Raw genomic sequence first — 19,986 nt, forward strand, 5'->3', positions numbered from 1 at the left:
TTGTTCTGACTTAACAAAAATACCTATGTTATAAAAACATCCCTGGAGATACATAACCAAGATTCATATCTCACTCTTCCACAAATAGACCTTATGTGGGAATGTCATTCTTCCCGTTGAATACATAATTAAAGACATTCAAAGGATATCTAATAAAGTTAAAAGTTGCCACATTTTTATGATGCCTACAAAAGATCAGCAAATGTTGAGAATTCACAAGGATAAATTAGGATGTGGCATTTCCCAGGTAAAGGGCAAAGTTCCCAGTCCTTTGATTCTTCTATTCCTCTCCCCTTTGTCCTGCGGGCAACTACAAGGTCTGGGAGGAGAAAGGACCCTTTCTAACTTGAGAGCTTAGAAATCTGTTTCGGTCTTCTGTGAATCAGATTTAATCTGCTCTCATGAGGCAAAGACAGCCTGAAAAACCTTAAAATCTGTCATTTGTGGCCATGGGACTCTGCTAAACACCCCAGGTCCTCACAGAGATGTCATGGCATCTTGACTGGAGTCAGGCAGCCTGCAGACAGGTTCTATAGAAATGTTTCCCATCATTACAATAGAACTTGACCTAATCATTAAATTTCTAGCCATTCTAGAGCAGCATCCTTGAATGGGTCTGAAACCCGATATATGGGGGGCTGTAACAAACTTTCCTGGAACTCCACATGCAGGTGGTGCTTAGGGGTCAGATTCCAGCACAACAAACCCTGTTCTTCCTAAAATCACTCTGCCCCCGCCTCTGTCCTCAGCCCACATTTTCTGTTATTTATGCCTTTCCTTTAAGTTACATAATGCAACATTTCAAGTTGAACACAGTAATGCTTTTCTGGGTTCTATAGTTAGTATGATTTCTCTGAATTGATCTCAGGAGGACCATACCGCAGAAGGGTCTAGGTGTTCCTTAGAAAGAAATATTTCTCACAGATTCTCAGCTCACAAAGCTATTTCACAGTTGCCCCATGTAGCAGATAAGGTGACCGGGGATGGGCATGTAAATACGCTCATGGAGGCTCCTAGGTCTCCATGGTCTGTCCCCCTTCTCCATTTCTGAGCCAACGCTGACCAGCAGGTGCTGAATTATTTCGTTGTTCAGGTTTAATTCGCTTTTTTTCCTTTCAGTGAATGTGGAGTCTTCGATATTTAGGTCTGGCAGGTTTTTGTTCACATAAAATCTTCAAAAGAGCCACTTGAAGGTGCAAAATTCACACTGTGTTAGAAGTGTGTAGCTGGATAGTTCACCCCTGATGGGCGTTGCAAGACTATCTCAAAGAGAAAGAAAACGCTCTAGAAAAGTCTACATAAGGCCCTCTGATCACTGGTAATATTTAAAGCATGCATATGTTAACGGTCACATTTTTGCTACCCATCATGGATGTTTTTGGCCATAATTTCTTTTTCTTTTACATATACAGTGACTTCGGGTGCAGAACACATTTTTGTACACATTGCCCCATTTGAAACTTAGAGCTACCCTAGGAAGCCTTATCATGGAGCTCACTTACTGTGGTGATCCAGTGGGATACAGGTGAGTGAAATGTCTAGCCTTTACTTCCTGGGGATGCCAGCCTGATCCGGAGGCTGGCGACTCTCTCCAAGGTCACTTCTACTCCAGAGGAGCTCCTTGGTTTACCCCAGCGTGCCTTTGTTTTTTATGTGTGTTATGATGTGTGAAAGGATGGTAAGCTGTGTGATATCACTGCTTTCCCACTGTGCAAGAGGTGGAAAAAGGCTCAGGGAAATAAAGAGAGGGCTTAAGATCATGGAGCTGGCTGGGGCTAGAAGGTAGGATTTAACTTTGCAGCTCTGATCCCATCACTCATGTTCTTTCTCTTATACCAAGCCACTTCTCAACTAGGAACTTTGAAGTTGGTCGTGCCTGAGTCATATAGAGAGAATAAATCAATCTCTGTAACTTACATACAAAATAGAAACTATTCAATGAAAGGTAATCTGGCACAGTGGCTGACAAGGGTGCTGGGACCAGCTTGCTCCGGTTTACATCCAACTCCATCACTTACCCAGTGTGTCCTTGATCAAGTCACTTCACTTCTAGGTGCCTGTTTCTTTATCTGTAAAATGGGGATAATAACAGTATCTAGCTCATAGTGTTATGAGGATCGAGTGAGCTGAGAAAGGTAAAATGCTGAGAGCAGCGCCTGGTATGTAGTATGTATCCTACGGTCACCCCATTACGTGCACTACCTTACGTACACTAACTTTCTCAGGGACGAGCCACAACTTACTCTCCAGAGTGGTCGGTGGCAACTTTGCTGCTTGGTCCTCAGGCAGCTGGCAAGAGCAGCTGAGTAACTGCTGGATGATTCCCGGACTCATTCGTTGGAAGACTTCCTTGGAAATGGGTGAAAGGCTGCTCTGTACAAATATCTCTGCCAGCTGCCCTGCAGAGAAGCAAAACTACGGAGAGAACATTGTTAGTAATCTCGACAAATTTCCCATCAGTTGTCATTCCTGAGAAGTCAGAGCTCAACGGAATGGGTAAAAAGGACACAAGGAGCCATGACTGCATGTTCCCCCCTGCAGTCTTTTTGTGTGTACATAATTTGCAAGGATTATTTTCAACCTCTGACCAATTGCAAGGATTATTTTCAACCTCTGATCAAAGTCAGCTGTATCTCACTTTCGTTTTGAGTACGATGTAGTATGAGTTTTGCACCCTTTTTTTCCTTTCCTGAAAACGTGCACTGGATTTTATAATGTGTCAAATGGTTTTCTAACCAGCAGTTTAAAAACCTTGATGCTTTTTTTTTTTTTTTTTTTTTGCTTCTCAGTGCTGATGGTGGCTTTGTCTCAACAGAGTCAAGATTTCGTATGATAAACAGGAGCTCTGAGGGAAGGAGATCATTGTCTTTCATATTCTCTGATTGAAAAAGCCTGTGTAGCCAACATGTATTTTCAAAAGTAATAAAAGTAAATATTTTAAAAGGTGAATGCTGTGTCAACCAGCGGGAGTGTAAACACTAAATAATATGGATACCTTTGGAACTGACCTCCCTTCCCCACAAAAACAATTGAAATCACTACGATTCCCTGCGCTACTGCTTATCTCTATCTTTGCTGTTGTTCTACAGCAAATGTAGACATATTCATTGACAGATAAGGATTATAGGTAAACAACCAATCCAACAGGTCTCTCAAAACTGCCAGAGGGCATTTGTGCATTTCAGGAGTGTTCAGGGCTGATTTTGTGTATCAAAAATTGCATTTAAAATTTTAATGTGTATATAGTTCCACCAGCACAGCCGGTGAAATCAGACCCTAGTGCAATGACTTCGTGAGCTTTAGTCACAATCAGTAAGGTCTCTGAAGAAAACCAGAGCTTTACGAAGCTTGTGGGATTTGCCCTGCTGGAGAATGTAAGGGTTTTTAACAAAGACAGACTGCTGATCAGAAAATGATGACATAGTTGCTGAGTTTTCCCCACATACATTTTTGGGGGGATGAGTCCATGAATAAAAAATGTTTTATCTTGATCAGGAAATGTGTGGTTGCAGGGAAGAGAACGCACTCAAATCAGTGAGAACCAAGGGGAGGTTGTATTGGCAGGACACTAAGGATCTCAGAGATTGAAAAGGTAGAACTCAGGCAGAACTCAACTTGAAGCTAGAAGATGAGAACCAAAGATGTTTCTGTTTCTGTCTCATTGGGGCCAAGTGTTTTCTCCTTTCTGTTTCCCGCTGCATGTATCTATTTCCTTTCGCGGTCCAGTGTTCTCTCCTTTAGTAAACACATGACCATATAAACCCCAACTCTGAAGTGACCTCTCAGCCCACAAACCCAAGACTGAGTTGCGTCTGCAAGTCCTGACAGAGATCTGATGCTTCAGCAAAGCCACAGACGTATTTCTGGGCTCAGGCATCCCTCTGGTTCAATCAGTTTTGCCCACGAGATAGGAGGTGGGATCAGACTGTCCAGACATGGCTGCCAGCCTCACGCCTGTGGGTGAGGAAGGCATTTCTCAGAAAAGGACGGGGCCAGACTCCAAAAGGTTTCTACTAGGGAAAGCAACAACAGAAAGCTAAACTTGGGTTTTTCTTTTTCCCTTTGTCCAAGTAATTTGTGCCAAAGACAACTTCTCTTTTGCACCGTGTTACTAAGAGAATATAGTTGCTTCACCATTAGATGTACTGACGACAACAAAGGGAAACTGGCCACAGACTTTCGATGATGAATCCTTTGGAACGAGCATTCTCATTGAAGAGGGCTGGATTGGTAAGTAAAGCAGTGCGGAGACAAACATGAACAAAACGACACGCATCTTTCACCAGTTCACTGCCAAGAAATTGAATCGTTCTGGTCTTAGACTGCCTTCTCCTAGAGTAAGGATATTCTATTATAAGCTTCTGTGCCCTTGATCTTTACGTGCCGTTCCTGTGCTATTTAGGTCGTTTGTTTGTTTTACATTTCTTCTGAAATCACTAACACAAATGTCCTTAGTGGTGATTCATTATATTCTATAAATCTGAAACCCCAAATATTTTTATTAAAGAACAAAATCAAATGAAAATTTAGATTATCCAGCCAATAACCTTTAAAATATCTTTATTCCTTTGCATAAAACTTCAATATATGGGTATCCTTGCTTTGCTATCATCAGACTTCTATGAGAACTTGACCAACATTCTAAAGCAGTGGCTCACGATCTTTAGTTTTGAGAATCACTTGGAGGGCTTGTTATAAGACAGACTGCTGGGACCTACTCTCAGAGTTTATGATTCAGCAGATGCTGGGGTGGGACCCGAGAATTTGCATTTCTAAGAAGTTCCTGGGTATAACACTTTGAGGATCACTGGTCTAAATAACGTAGGCAGGATCTTCAGATCTGCTCTGTCATAGGGTCCTATCAAGAGTCACGAGGAAAGTGACAGGTTGGGACCGAGAAGAACCATTTGCATTGTTAGCATAGGAAATGACTATTACTGATTTTAGAGGTCACATGCCTTAAGTAGGTAGTTCCTAAATTTTAAGAAACAATTTTCATTTTTTATAAAGATAAGGTCTCATTAGGCAAATTTGCTCCCTTCCTAAAAGCCAGCCTTGAAGAAATCTACTTAGCAAAGATTAACATAAGCATCACCTCTCTTCACTATGAGTTGAATACGATTACCATGAGTTTGAAAGAATTGAATTTAATACAGGTCTTTATATCTTATATATACATATCCTATGATATACATATATACAGAAGTAACAAATCTACTTTTAAAAATATCTAATATTCTAATTAATAATCTGTTTTTGTCTAAAAAACAAAATAAGCAAACAACAACAAGAAAGGGAAACAGACTTATAAACATGGAGAACCAACCAGTGGCTGCTAGAAGGGAGGGTTGGGGGAGTGGGCAAATAGATGACGGGGATTAAGAGATACAAACTCCTGGGGGGTGGGGGGTGGGGAGGGAATATATGATACCGCCCAATCATGTATCTATAACTCACAGGAACAACATTCTGCATTGTTAAGAATCTGTAAGGGATCTTGCCCTTTTAAGGTACAGACGGTACCTTGCTCACCTAATATACAAATAACAAAAATAGTTTTATTTAAATCAACATTTCCCAAACAATAGCACAGCTGCTAAGAGCACAGAATATGTTATTAGACAACCTATGTGCATATCCTAGTTTCTGTGAACTGAAGCAATCATTTGTTAGTTCCATGTCTCAACTTTTTCATCTGTAGTATGGAATAATACACCTAACCTCATATAGTTGTGATAATAATTAAATGAGGCAATGCAGGTGAAATAGTGCCACATCTAATACAAAGTACATACTCAATAAACATAAATCATGTTTGTGGAACATCAATTTATTAGGATTTTAAATGGTTAGGGTGAAGAATGCCGTAGTCAAAGTTTGAGAAATGTTGGATTCAATTAGATAAAAGAAGTTTATTTGCTAAAGGACTTCCCCAGATAACTTAATATGCTACAAGGCAATATGTATATCTAGTATTTCCCAAACCGATTGGACCATAGCACCCCTTTTCAAGAAACATTAAGATAGGCTAGCGAATGTTCTTTAGAGCATGACTTAAAGAAATAACAGATATGTTTATAAACATATTTATCACTTTTTCTCAAAAAGAGAAATATATATCTCACAACTTACTGTACAAATATTTCTGTTAGTCATGGCTCAAAGTAATCTCTTCATAACCTAAACTACGTTTAAAGCATTCATTCATCATTGTAAGTATATATGTAATGTCTGTATCCTCCTACTATCCCATAAGTGACAAAGGAATCGTGCCTATTTTTGTTCAGCCTTGTATCCCTAATGCCTGTGATGCTGACTGGCAGGTAGTAAATGCTCAGTATGTTTGCCGAATTAATTACTCACTCATTTAATACAGATGCAAATGGGAAAAGATTATATATATATATATATATATATATATATATATATATATATACACACACACACACACACATATATATGAGACAATGCAGATATACACACACATACACTATATATGTTTTTCTTGCCTATCTTGGCCTCATGTTTATGTCCATAGAGATCTATTTATAGAAGAAAAAACCCATGGCCACTCTGTAGAAATAGAATATTTTTGCATTTAAGGAAATATACATTATCCTTTAAATTTTCCACAACTCTTACAGAACTTTCACAACTTTGACAGTAACATCGGATGGTATAAGAATAATGACCAGGGGTGCCTGGGTGGCTCAGCGGGTTAAAGCCTCTGCCTTCGGCTCAGGTCACGATCCCAGGGTCCTGGGATCGAGCCCCACATCGGGCTCTTTGCCCCACAGGGAGCCTGCTTCCTCCTCTCTCTCTCTGTCTGCCTCTCTGCCTACTTGTGATCTCTGTCTGTCAAATAAATAAACAATAAAATCTTAAAAAAAAAAAAAAAAAAGAATAATGACCATACCTCATCCCAGGAAGCTGAACCATCATTTGACTCTTGGCCCATGGATACAGATAGATTAGGGTGACCCCAATCATAGATTGTTAGGTTGGTTTGTGTCCTTTGAAGTTGATGGATTTTACCTTTTCTGATACAGGTACTTTTGGTCCAGAGAATGTTGAGGAGCTGGTCTAGTTCTAGAAATTTCACACAAAATCTGGTGTCACATAGAATAAAGTCTATGTTTTTCAGTCCCCTGAAAAATCAATCTCAGGATCATCACAATTTCTTACGGTCACAGTATAGATATCCTGCTAAATAAATTTGGTTCCAATGAAAAGCCAAGATGTTACTCTGGACAATAATAAAAGAACATTTATACTTCATGTGAGTATTGATTGCCTCACAAGATTTACACTAAGCTTTGGAGCTAAATCAGCCTTACAAAGAAGTTCCCACCATTTTTATCTCCTAGGGATGATACAAAGGGCAATTCTTCCAAAGGGCTACCTTCTCTTGAGCTAACGATTTCTTTTTCTAGATGGCCTCTATAAAAATGCAAACAAAAGATAGAATTGGCCTAATGCTTAGGAAATTTATTTTTTGAGGGACTATAGACATCCTTAGTAGATTAACTATAACTATACATAACTATTTCCTTTGATTAAGTCAATAAAATTATTTTCTTTTTAAGGGTTTGTTCATGCAGAAATAATAAAGGAAATAAAAGGGGTCTAAGATTGTAGAGACAAGCTGACTTTGTTTTCTAATGCTATTGTGGTATGGTTGCCAGTTTATAGATTACAGTTTAGTTTCCCTTAGTAGAACTCTAGACTTTTAAAAAATTGATTGATACAGAGAATAATTAAATATAATGGTGAATTTTTTTTTTTATTTATCCATCTTCTTGCTTGTGAAAATAATGTCCCTGGTATTTTCCTGAATGTTATCATCAATGATAGGAGAAATTATAAACTTGAGTTACTATAATATTTCATTTTACATGACTGACTCTTGGTGAAAAAAAAAATAGCAGACTTGCAAAAATATGGGAAAGTGTGATTCAGAATCAGGGAGGAAAGCAGTCAATAAACAGGTGTCTGAGTATTCCCAGATGTTGGATTTAACAGAAAAAGACTTTAAAGCAGGTATTATAAGTGGGCTTAAAGAACTAAAGGAACTCATATTTAAAGAATTAGTATGACAATAATAAGTCAACGAATAGAAGAAATAAGAAATTCAAAATTATATAAAAGTCCAGATGGAAATTCTGGTGTTAAATACAATAAGTGAAATGAAAAAATCACTAATGGAGCTCAATTTGGATGATATTTGAAATGATAAAAGGAAGAATTACTGAAAGTGGAGATAGATTAATAGACACAGACTGAAGAATGAGGGGAGAAAAGATTTTAAAAAAGAATAAATTCAGAGACCCATGGGAAAAGAGCAAGCATACCAACTTATATGTAATGACAAACACAGAAGAGAAAGTTGTAGAAAGAATATTGGGGGAAAAAACATCAAAATTATTCAAATTTGACATAAAACCTTAATCTACATGTTCAAGAAGTTTAGCAGACATCAAGTAGGATAAATATAAAAAGATCCATACCCAGACACATTGAGGCAAAATTGATGAAAGTCAAAGAAAAAGATAAATCTTGAAAGCAGCAACAGAAAAATGACTTATCATATACAAGGAACCATCAGTACAGTACACGACTTCCCATCTGAACAACAGAGGCCAGAAAGTAATGAAATGTTATACTCAAAGTGCTAAAAGAAAAAACTGTCAACCAAGAATTCTATATCCAATAAAACAACTCTTCAGACATGATGGTGAAATAAAATAATTCCCAGATAAACAATAAATGAGAGAATTCATTGAGAGAAGACTTGCCTTATAAGAAATATTAAGTGAAGTTCTTCAGGCTGAAAAGAAATGATTTAAACAGTAAGTTGAATCTATATAGGAAGAAATGAAGAGCACCAGAAATATAAGTATGTGGGCTAATATAAAAGGCCAATTTATATTTTTCTCATTTATTCTCTAAACTCAATGGGGGAAACAATACAGGCTTTTCTTTCAAAGGAAGAAACATGATAAGGATGCAGACTGTCCTCAGTACTATTTACCATTATATTGGGGTTATTAACAACCAATGTAATTAGATAAGACAGTAGACACAAGAATTGGAAAGCAAGAGGCAAAAAAAACTACATCTATTTAAAGATGGTATGGTTATATATACCTGAAAACTCTAAAAAATGCAAAAATAAAATAAAAGATTTAATGATCAAACAGGTTATAAAATTAGTCCATAGAAATAAAACCCTTTGTATATACAAAGACAAGTTAGAAAATATAATTTAAGAAAAGACCCCATTTAAGACAGCCAAAAGAAAGCTAAAAGCCTAAATACAAATATAACAGAAAATGTCTAAAACCTATGAGTAAAATAATAAAGAACTCCAAAAAAACACACCTGTAGACATGAGCAATGGAGACATATATTCATAGATATAAAGATGTAATATCTTATAAGTGTCATTTTCTCCCTAAGTTATTTAATATGTGTGTGTATACACATCACAATAAATTATCACAATGTTTTTCTTTCCAGCTTGACATTTTGGTGATGTCCGTTAGGAAGGAAAAACAAGCCAGGAAAATGCTGAAAAGAAGAGCAATGAAGAAGGCTAGCTCTACCAGACATTAAAATATACTAATATTTTAAATATTATATACTAATATACTAATTATAAGTAAAACTGTAAGTAGAAGAGTATGATACTTGCACATAAATAGATAAGTTAACCAACAGAATAGGAAATAAAAATATATTTGATTACATTTGTCAATGTATTATATAGAAGAGGAATCTCAAATCAGTGGAGGAAATAATTTCCACTGCATTTAAAATAAGAAGTATTTTAAAAAAATGGGTGGCCATATAGAAAAAGGAGATTTATTCCTCACAGAATATACCATAATTAATCCAAAATGAATCAGAAATGATAACATACAAATATTGGAAGAAAATATGGATGACTACCTCTATAACCTAGAGGACAAAATCACAAGAGACCTAAGCAAAATGGAGATAAGTAATATGCCTGATAGAGAATTTAAAGTAATAGTCATAAAGACACTCAAAGGACTTGAGAAAAGAGTGAAGGACATCAGTGTGACCCTTAAGAAAGAGATAGAAAACATAAAAGAACCCATCAGAGGGGCACCTGTGTGGCTCAGTTGGTTAAGGGTCTGACTCTTGATTTCAGGTCAGGTCATGATCTGAGGGTTGTCAGATCAAGGCTAGTGTCAGTCTCTGAGTTAGGTGTGGAGCTTGCTTTAGATTCTCTCTCTCCATTCCCCTCTGCCCCTCCCCTCCTTCTCTCTCCCTCTCAAAAGAGGAAAGAAAATAGATGAAGAAATCAATAAATGAAATTAAAACCACACCAGATGGAGTTAATAGTAGACTAGAGAAAAGAGAGAATGGATCATTGACCTGGAAGACAGAGTAATGCAATCAAGTTCAATAGCTGAGAGGAAAAAAATTTTTTTTCAAGATGAAAACATACTTAGGGAATTCAGCAACATCATCCAAGGTAATAACATTTGCAACATACGGCTTTCAAAAGGAGAAGAGAAAGAAAGGGGGGTAGAAAACTTATTTGGAGAAATAATTACTGAAAAATTCTCAAATCTGGGGAAGGAAAAAGAAATCTAAACCCAGAAGGCACAAGGACCCCCCAACAAAATCAACTCAGGGAGGTCCACACCAAGACACATAGTAACTAAAATGGCAAAAAGTAGTGGTAAAGAGAGAATTCTAAGACCAACAAGAAATAAGAAAACAGTTACATACAAAGGAAACCAAAAAGGCTATTAGTTAACTTTTCAGCAGAAACTTTGTAGGCCAGAAGAAAGTGACAGTACATATTCAAAGTGCTGAAAGAAAAAAAAACTGCAACCAAAAATACTCTATCCAGCAAGGTTATCATTCAGAATAGAAAGAGAGATAAAGTTTCCCCAACATACAAAAATTAAAGGAACCCATGATCACTAAACCAGTCTTACCAGAAATGTTAAAGGGGACTCTCTGCTTGTTAAGGAAAAACCATAAGTAATAGTAAGAAAACTAGGAAGCACAAAAGCAATAAAAATAAGTATATCTATAAAAATCATTCAAAGGACTCACAAAATAAAAGGATATAAAGTAAGACACCATATACCTAATATGTGAGGGCAGGGAGAAGAGTAAAGAAAGGGCTCAAACTTGAGCAACCATCAACCTAATATAGACTGTTATATATAGAACACGTTATATACAAAATGAATGGTAACCACAAATAAAAAATCAGTAATAGATATGCAAAGAATGAAGGGAAAGAAATCCTTTTTTTTTCTTTTTTACAAAGATCACAAGTAGTTAGAGGCAGGCAGGGAGAGAGAGGAGGAAGCAGATTCCCTGCTGAGCAGAGAGCCCGATGTGGGGCTCGATCCCAGGACCCTGGGATCATGACCTGAGCTGAAGGCAGAGGCTTTAACTCACTGAGCCACCCAGGCGCCCCAAGGGAAAGAAATCTTATTGCTAAAGAAAGCTAACTAAATGTGAGAAGAGAGTAAGAGAAAAGAAGAACAGAGAAGAACTACAAAAACAACCATAAAATGAGTAACAAAATGGCTATAAATACACATATCAATAATTACTTTGAATGGACAAAATGGAAATGGACAAAATGCTGCAGTTGAAAGACAGGATGACAGAATGAATGAAAAAGCAAAACTCATCTATACATTGCCTATGAGAGAGTCATTTCAGACCTAAAGAACACAAGCAGATTGAAAGTGAAGGAATGAAGAAACATTTATCATGTGAATGGATTTGAAAAAAAAAGTCTAGGGAGTAATACTTATTTCAGATAAAATTACTTTATTTTTTTAAAAGATTTTATTTACTTATTTTTTTTTAAAGATTTTATTATTTGACAGAGAGAGAGATCACAAGTAGGCAGAGAGGCAGGCAGAGAGAGAGGGGGGGAAGCAGACTCCCCACCAAGCGGAGAGCCGGATGTGGGGCTCGATCCCAGGACCCTGGGATCATGACCTGAGCTGAAGGCGGAGGATTTAACCCACTGAGCCACCCAGGTGCCCCGCTTTATTTACTTATTTAAGAGAGAGAGAGAATGAGTGGGAGGAAGGGCAGAGGATAAAACAAACTCCCTGCAGAGCAGGGAGCCCAATGTGGGACCCTGAGATCATGACCTGAGCTGAAGGCAGAAGTTTAACTGAATGAGCCACCGAGGTGTCCTAAAATGACTTTAAAACAGAGACAGTGACAAAAGACAAAGAAGGACTCTGAAAAATCATTAAGGGGCAATCCAACAAGATGATATAGGAGTTGTAAATATTTATCCACCCAACATCGTAGCACCCAAATACATAAAATTATTAATAATAAATGTAAAGGAAGTAATTGATAGTAATACAAAAATAGTGGGGGACTGTAACACCCTACTTACCTGAATGGACAGATGGTCTAAAACAGAAAATCAACAATAGTGACTTTGATTGACATACTGAACCAGCAGGATCTAACATCTATTCAGAACATTCTATACTAAAATAGCAGAATATATAGTACTTGCAAGTGCACATGGAACATTCTGTAGAGTGGATTACATATAATCACTAAAGAAGTCTCAGCAAATTAAAAAAGAGAGAAGTCATACCATGCATATTTTCTGAACACAATGCTATGAAATAGAAATCAATCACAAGAAGAAATCTAGAAAAAGCAAAAATGCATGGAGATTAAATAACACACTACCACACAATGAATGGATCAACCAAGAAATCAAAGCGGAAATTTAAAAAATACATGGAAGCAACTAAAAATGAAAACAGAATGATACAAAATCTCTGAGATGCAACAAAACATCTCTGAGATGTTCTAAGTGGGAATTTTATAACAATATAGGCCTACCTCAAGAAGCATGAAAAAATCTCATATAAATAGCTAAACCTTACACTTAATGGCACAAGAAAAAGAAAAATAAACAAAACCCAAAGCCAGGAGAAGGAAGGAAATAATAAAGTTTAAGGCAGAAATAAGCAAAATAGAAATTAAAAAACCAGCAGAACAGATCAATGAAACCAGAAGCTGGTTCTTTGAAAATATCAACAAAACTGGTAAACCTTTTGTGAGACTCTTGAAAAAAGAAAAGAGGACTTAAATTTAAAAAATCAGAAATGAAAGAATAGAAATAATAATTGACACCACAGACATATGAAAGATTATAAGAGAATATTATGAAAAATCATATAGCAACAAATTGGATAACCTAGAAAAATGGATAAATTCCTAGAAACATATAGCCTAACAAAATGGAATCAGGAAGAAATTGAAAATTTGAAATTGATTACTAGCACTGAAATTGAATCAATAATCAAAAAACTTCCCAGGGACTGGTTGGCTCAGTTCGTTGAGTGTCCAACTCTATTTCAGCTCAGGTGATGATCTCAGGGTTGTGAGATCAAGCCCCGCACCAGGTTCCATGGCCTGCTTAAGATTCTCTCTCTTCCTTTCCCTCTGCCCCTACCTCTCTCTCACTCAAAATAAAACAACATCCAACAAATGGAAGTCTAGGACCAGACAGTTTCATAGGTGAATTCTACCAAACATTTAAAGATGAGTTCATATCTGTTCTTCTCAAAGAATATTCCAAAAACTAGAAAAGAAAGAACTAGAAAGAAAAGCTTCCAAATACATTCTATGAGGCCAGCATTATCCTGATAATAAAGCCAAATAAAGATACCACAAAAAAAGAGAACTATAGGTCAATATCTCTGATGAACATAGATGCAAAAATTCTCAACAAAATATTAGCACACTGATTCCAACGGTACATTTAAAAAATTATTTCCTGGGGTGTCTGGGTGGCTCAGTTGTTTAAGCATCTGACTCTTGGTTTTGGCTCAGGTGATGATCTCATGGTCATGAGACTGATTCCTGTGTCAGACTCCATGCTCAGTGGAGAGTCTGCTTGAGAGTCTCTCCCTCTTCCTCTGTCCCTCCCCCCACTCACACACATACTCTCTTTCTTTCTCTCAAATAAAGAAGTCTTTAAAAAATCATTTACCATAAAAAAAAATCATTTACCATGATCAAGTGGGATTGATTCCTGGGATGCATGGGATGCTTGGATGGTTCAAATGTGATATATCACATCAACAAGAGGATAAAAACCATATGATCTTTCCAAGAGATGCAGAGAAAGTATTTGAAAAAAAGTAAAACACACACGCATATAAAAACGATCAACAAAGTAGGTTTAGAGGGAACATACCTCAACATAATAAAGGCCATATATAAAAAACCCACAGCTAACATCATCCTCAATGGGGAAAAACTGAGAGCTTTTCCTCTCAGGTCAAGAACAAGATAAGGATGTCCACTCCCATCACTTTTATTCAACATTTATTCAACAGCTGTAAGAGAAGATAAAGGAACAAAAGGTATCTAAATTGGTAAGGAAGAAATAAAACTTTCACTATTTGAAGATGAGATGATGCTATATATAGAAACCCGAAAGACTCCACCAAAAAACCACTAGAACTGATATGAATTCAGCAAGTTTGTAGGATATAAAATCAATATACAGAAATCTGTTGCATTTCTGTACACTAATAATAAAACAGCCGAAAGAGAAATTAAGATAATAATCTACAATTACACCAAGAATAATAAAATACCTAGGAATAAATTTAACCAAATAACCTAGGAATAAATTTAACCAATAAAAGACATATATTCTGAAAACTATAAAATATTGGTGAAAAAAATTGAACATGACACAAACAAATGGAAAGATACTCCATGCCCATGGATTAAAAGACTAAATATTGTTAAAATGTCTATACTATCCAAAGCAATTTATAGATTTAATGCAATCCCTATCAAAATATCAACAGCATTTTTCACAGAACTGGAAAAAGCAATCCTGAAATGTGTATGGAACCACCAAACACCCTGATAGCCAAAGCAATCTTGAAAAAGAACAAAAGAACTGGAGGCATCACATTTCCATATTTCAAGTTATACTTACAAAGCTGCAATATTCAAAAGAGTATGGTAATGGTCAACTAATCTTCAACAAAGGAGCTATGAATATGCAATGGGAAAAAGTTTCCTCAACAAGTGGTCTTGAGAAAACTGGCCAGTTATATGCAAAAGAATGAAACTGGACCACTTTCTTATACCATGCACAAAAATAAACTCAAAATGGATTAAGGACCTAAAGAGATCTAAAATCATAAAAATCCTAATAGAGCACACAGGTAGTAATTTCTCTGACATTGGTCATAGCAACATTTTCCTAGAAATGTCTCCTGAGGCAAGGGAAAGAAAAGCAAAAATGAACTATTGGGACTACATCAAAATAAAAAGCTCCTACACAGCAAAACAAACAATCAACAAGCGGTCAAGACTTCAAGTGGTGTACATTTTTACATCATTTGAAAAATGGAATCATTTGCACCCCTCCAGCTACAACAAGAACTGCACTGCTAAAATTTCCCAACTCCTGCTTCCCACCTCAAGCTGATTCTCTGCTTAACATGCCTTTCTCTGGCTTATTTCCTATGCATGAAAACTGGATAACATGATTTAATTATATTTTGACTTTTAACAAAAAGTGCAAGTGAACTGTAGAAAACCACATATGTTACTCAAATTGCTGGGCAAACAGGTCCAGGAAAAGTTCAACACTGAACTGTATGGTTCCAGCTCTCGAGCCCTTTCAGAGTTGGGAGTCTTACTCAGATCACAGGTGTTGTTGGTCCCTTGGTAAATTCACATGTCCCTTTATGTTGTGACTTCCCAGGAGGAAGTGTATTGGGAGGAGCACCAGCTCTTTTGCAACATTCCAGATGCCCCTGGTGTAAAAATTTGATACAGATTTTTAAAATGTCATTTCTGGGGCACCTGGATGGTTCAGTTGGTCATGATCTCATGGGTTGTGGGATCAAGTCCCAAGTCAGACTCCATGCTCAGCAGGTAGTATAACTGACATTCTCTCTCTGACCCTCTCCCCACTCACTCTCTCTTCCTCACTTGCTAAATAAATGCGTCTTTAAAAAAATTAAAATTCAGAGAGGAAGCAAGATGGTGGAGGAGTAGGAGACTGAAATATCATTAGGCCCAGGAGTTCACCTATATAGTTATCAAACCATTCTGAATCCCTACAAACTCAATAAGAGATAGAAGAGAAGAGCAGCAATTCTAGGAAAAGAAAAGCGACCACTTTCTGGAAGGTAGGATATGTGGAGAAGTGAATCTGAGGCGACATACGGGAAGACAGACAGCAGGGGGAGGGGTGGCTCCTGGCAAGTGAGAGAGCAGTGGAGCACAAAATCATAACTTTTAGAAGTCTGCTCCACTGAGATACATTGCTCTAGAGGCTAAGTGAGGGGAGGAATCCTCCTGGGGACAGTGTAATCTCAGGACCTGCAGGGTCACAGAAAGACCAAGGGTGCCTGAGTGTGGCAGAGCCCTCAGGTATCAGAGCGGGAAAGCCGGTGGCAGAGACAGAGCCAAGGAGGGACTCTCAGCTTGGAGTCACCTTCAACTGTGATCCGAGGCACAGTTGGGCCACTGTTCTTCAAGCAGGGACCCTACTGTGGCAGATCCGGAGATAACCTCTCCTTCCTCCTCCAGAGGAGTGATGCAGGAACACACTGCAGGAATCTGCTGGGTTTGGAGACTCCAAATGGGACCATGCACCAGAGATAGAAACACTCCGTCACAGGCCAAATGAGCAAGGAGTGTGGCTGGAGACCAGGGAGAAGGGAGGGATTGACTGCTTTACTCAATTGACTGCTTTACTAGTGAGGGTGCACTGAGGAGTGGGGACCCAAGCTCTTGGCTCCTCTAGGACCAGAGATTGGGAGGCTGCCATCTTCATTCCCATCCTTCACAGCTATACGGAAAGTATTCAGGGAACAAAAGCTACCAAGAGTGAACCCGAGCAGATTGCTTAGCCTGTCCCCTGGCAAGGCAGTGCAATTCCACTTCTGGAAAGACATTTGAGAATTACTGCAATAGGCCCCTCCTACAGAAGATCAGAAGACAAAGTTCAATAACCAACAAGAACTACGGAACTCCAGAGCTAGGGAAAAACAACACATAGAATTCATGGCTTTTTCCCCATGATCCCTTAGTCTTGCAAAGTTAATTTTTTTAATTTAATTTTTTCTTATTCTTTTTTTTAACTTTTCCTCTTTCCTCTTTTAACTTTTTTAAAACTATTTTATGTTATGTTTTTAAAAAAACTCTTCATAAATTTTCATTGTTATAGTCATATTTTATCCCTTCATTGTATTTAAACTTATTTTCTTATACATATAGGGTTTTTTCTTTGAAATTTTGAGATACAATTTCTTCTAATAGATTGAAATATAACCTATATATAGCGCATGGCTTTGTTCTAGTCTCCAGCCTGATCACATTCTCTCCTCTTTTTTTTTCTTCCTTTTTCCAACCAACTTATCTTATCAATTCCTTTTTTAGAATCTCTTTTAATTTTCATCTTCACAGTCATATTCTATCCCTTTAGTGTGTTTACCCTTATTTTTTCTTTTTTTTAGTTTTTTAGTATAAGTTTTTCTTTCTTTAAAATTCTGGGAGGTAGTTTCTTCTGAGACCAGAATACAGACAAAAGCAAGTGAGTGGCTCTGTTCTACTCACCAGTCATTCATATATATATATATATATATATTTTTTTTTTTTTTTTTAAATTTTTCCCCCTTTCTTCTCCCCCCAGTATTGGGTTTCTTCTGATTTGGTTAGCATATATTTTTCTGGGGTCTTAGTCACCCTTTTAGCATTTTATTATCTCATTCATATATTCTTATCTGGATAAAATACAAGGCAGAAAAACTCACCACAAAAAAAGAACAAGAGGCTACCAATGGCTAGGGACATGATCAATATGGACATTGGTAATATGTCAGAACTAGAGTTCAGAATGATGATTATCAAGGTACTAGCAGGGATCCAAAAAGGCATGTAAGATATTAGAGAATCCTTTTCTGGAGAAATAAAATCCCTTTCTGGAGAAATAAAAGAACTAAAATCTAACCAGGTTGAAATTTTAAAAAAGCTATTAATCAGGTGCAATAAAAAATGGAGGCTATTACTGTAGGATAAATGAGGCATAACAGAGTATTAGCAATATATAAGACCAAATGACAGAGAATAAACAAGCTGAGCAAAAGAGAGAGAAAAACAACTAGTGGACCATGAGGGGAGAATTCGAGAGATAAGTGATACCATAAGACAAAACAGTATTAGAATAAATGGGATCCCAGATGAAGAAAGAGAGAGAGGGGCAGAAGGTATATTGGAGCAAATTATAGCAGAGAACTTCCCTAATATGGCAAAGGAAACAAGCATCAAAATCCAGGAGGTACAGAGAACCCCCCCCTCAAAATCAATAAGAATAGGTCCAAACCCTGTCATCTAACAAGGAAACTTACAAGTCTTAGTGACAAAGAGAAAATCCTGAAAGCAGCTCAGGACAAGATAGCATACAATGTAGCATAAAATGATAGAAATATTAGATTGGCCACAGATCTATCCACAGAGACCTGGCAGGCCAGAAAGGACTGGTATAATATATTCAGAACATTAAATGAGAAAAATATGCAGCCAAGAATACTATATCCAGCTAGGCTGTCACTGAAAATAGAAGGAGAGATAAAAAGCTTCCAGGACAAATAAAAATTAAAAGAATTTGCAAACACCAAACCAGCCCTACAGGAAATATTGAAAGGGGACCTCTAAGCAAAGAGAGAGCCTGAAAGTAATAGACCAGAAAGGAACAGAGACAAAATATAGTAACAGTCACCTTACAGGTAATACAATGACACTAAATTCATATCTTTCAGTAGTTACCCTGAATGCAAATGGGCTAAATGCCCCCAATCAAAAGACACAGGGTATCAGAATGGATTGGAAAAAAAGAAAAAGAAAAACAAGACCCATCAATATGCTGTCTGCAAGAAACTCATTTTAGACCCAAAGACACCTCCAGATTTAAAGCGAGGCAATTTACCATGCTAATGGACATCAAAAGAAAGCTGGGGTGGCAATCCTTATATCTAATAAATTAGATTTTAAGCCAAAGACTATAATAAGAGATGAGGAAGGACGCTATATCATACTCAAAGTGTCTGTCCAACAAGAAGATCTAACAATTTTAAATATCTATGCTCCTAACATGGGAGCAGCCAACTATATAAACCACTTAATAAAAAGATCAAAGAAACACATCAACCATAACACAATAAAAGTATGGGACTTTAACACTCCCCTCACTGAAATGGACAGATCATCCAAGCAAAAGATCAACAAGGAAATAAAGGCCTTAAATGACACACTGGACCAGATGGACATCATGGATATATTCAGAACATTCCATCCCAAAGCAATAGAATACACATTCTTCTCTAGTGCACATGGAACATTCTCCAGAATAGATCACATCCTGGGTCTCAAATCAGGTCTCAACTGGGACCAAAATATTGGGATCATTCCTTGCATATTTTCAGACCACAATGCTCTGAAACTAGAACTCAACCACGAGAGGAAAGTTGGAAAGAACTCAAATACATGGAAACTAAAGAGCATCCTACTAAAGAATGAATGGCTCAACCAGGAAATTAAAGAAGAATTTTAAAAAATTCACGGAAATAAATAAAAATGAATACACAATTGTTCAAAATCTTTGGGACACAGCAAGTGTGGTCATGAGAGGAAAAGTATATAGTGATACAAGCCTTTCTCAAGAAACAAGAAAGGTCTCAAGTACACAACCTAACCCTACACCTAAAGGAGCTGGAGAAAGAACAGCAAAGGAAGCCTAAACCCAGCAGGAGAAGAGAAATAATAAAGATCAGAGCAGAAATCAATGAAATAGAAACCAAAAGAATAGTAGAACAAATCAATAAAACTAAGAGCTGGTTCTTTGAAAGAATTAATAAGATTGATAAACCCGTGGCCAGACTGATAAAAAAAAAAAAAAAA

General features: G+C 37.1%; 1 protein-coding gene across 3 annotated transcripts in view; it reads right to left on the bottom strand.

The window, feature by feature from the left end:
* The window catches only part of LOC111155587 (solute carrier family 39 member 12), an 84,529-nt gene that overhangs the window by 48,028 nt on the left and 16,515 nt on the right, over nucleotides 1-19,986 (bottom strand). For all 3 annotated transcript variants that reach the window (XM_022515838.1, XM_022515837.1, XM_022515836.1), the window contains 2 exons: nucleotides 6,917-7,089; nucleotides 2,244-2,415 (listed from right to left, as the gene is read on the bottom strand). In XM_022515838.1, the coding sequence (XP_022371546.1) occupies nucleotides 2,244-2,415; nucleotides 6,917-7,089 (345 nt within the window). The remainder of the gene's footprint in view (nucleotides 1-2,243; nucleotides 2,416-6,916; nucleotides 7,090-19,986) is intronic.

The sequence above is a fragment of the Enhydra lutris genome, unplaced genomic scaffold (genome assembly GCF_002288905.1).
Source record: "Enhydra lutris kenyoni isolate GAN:26980312 unplaced genomic scaffold, ASM228890v2 scaffoldscaffold42, whole genome shotgun sequence".
Taxonomy (NCBI): domain Eukaryota; kingdom Metazoa; phylum Chordata; class Mammalia; order Carnivora; family Mustelidae; genus Enhydra; species Enhydra lutris.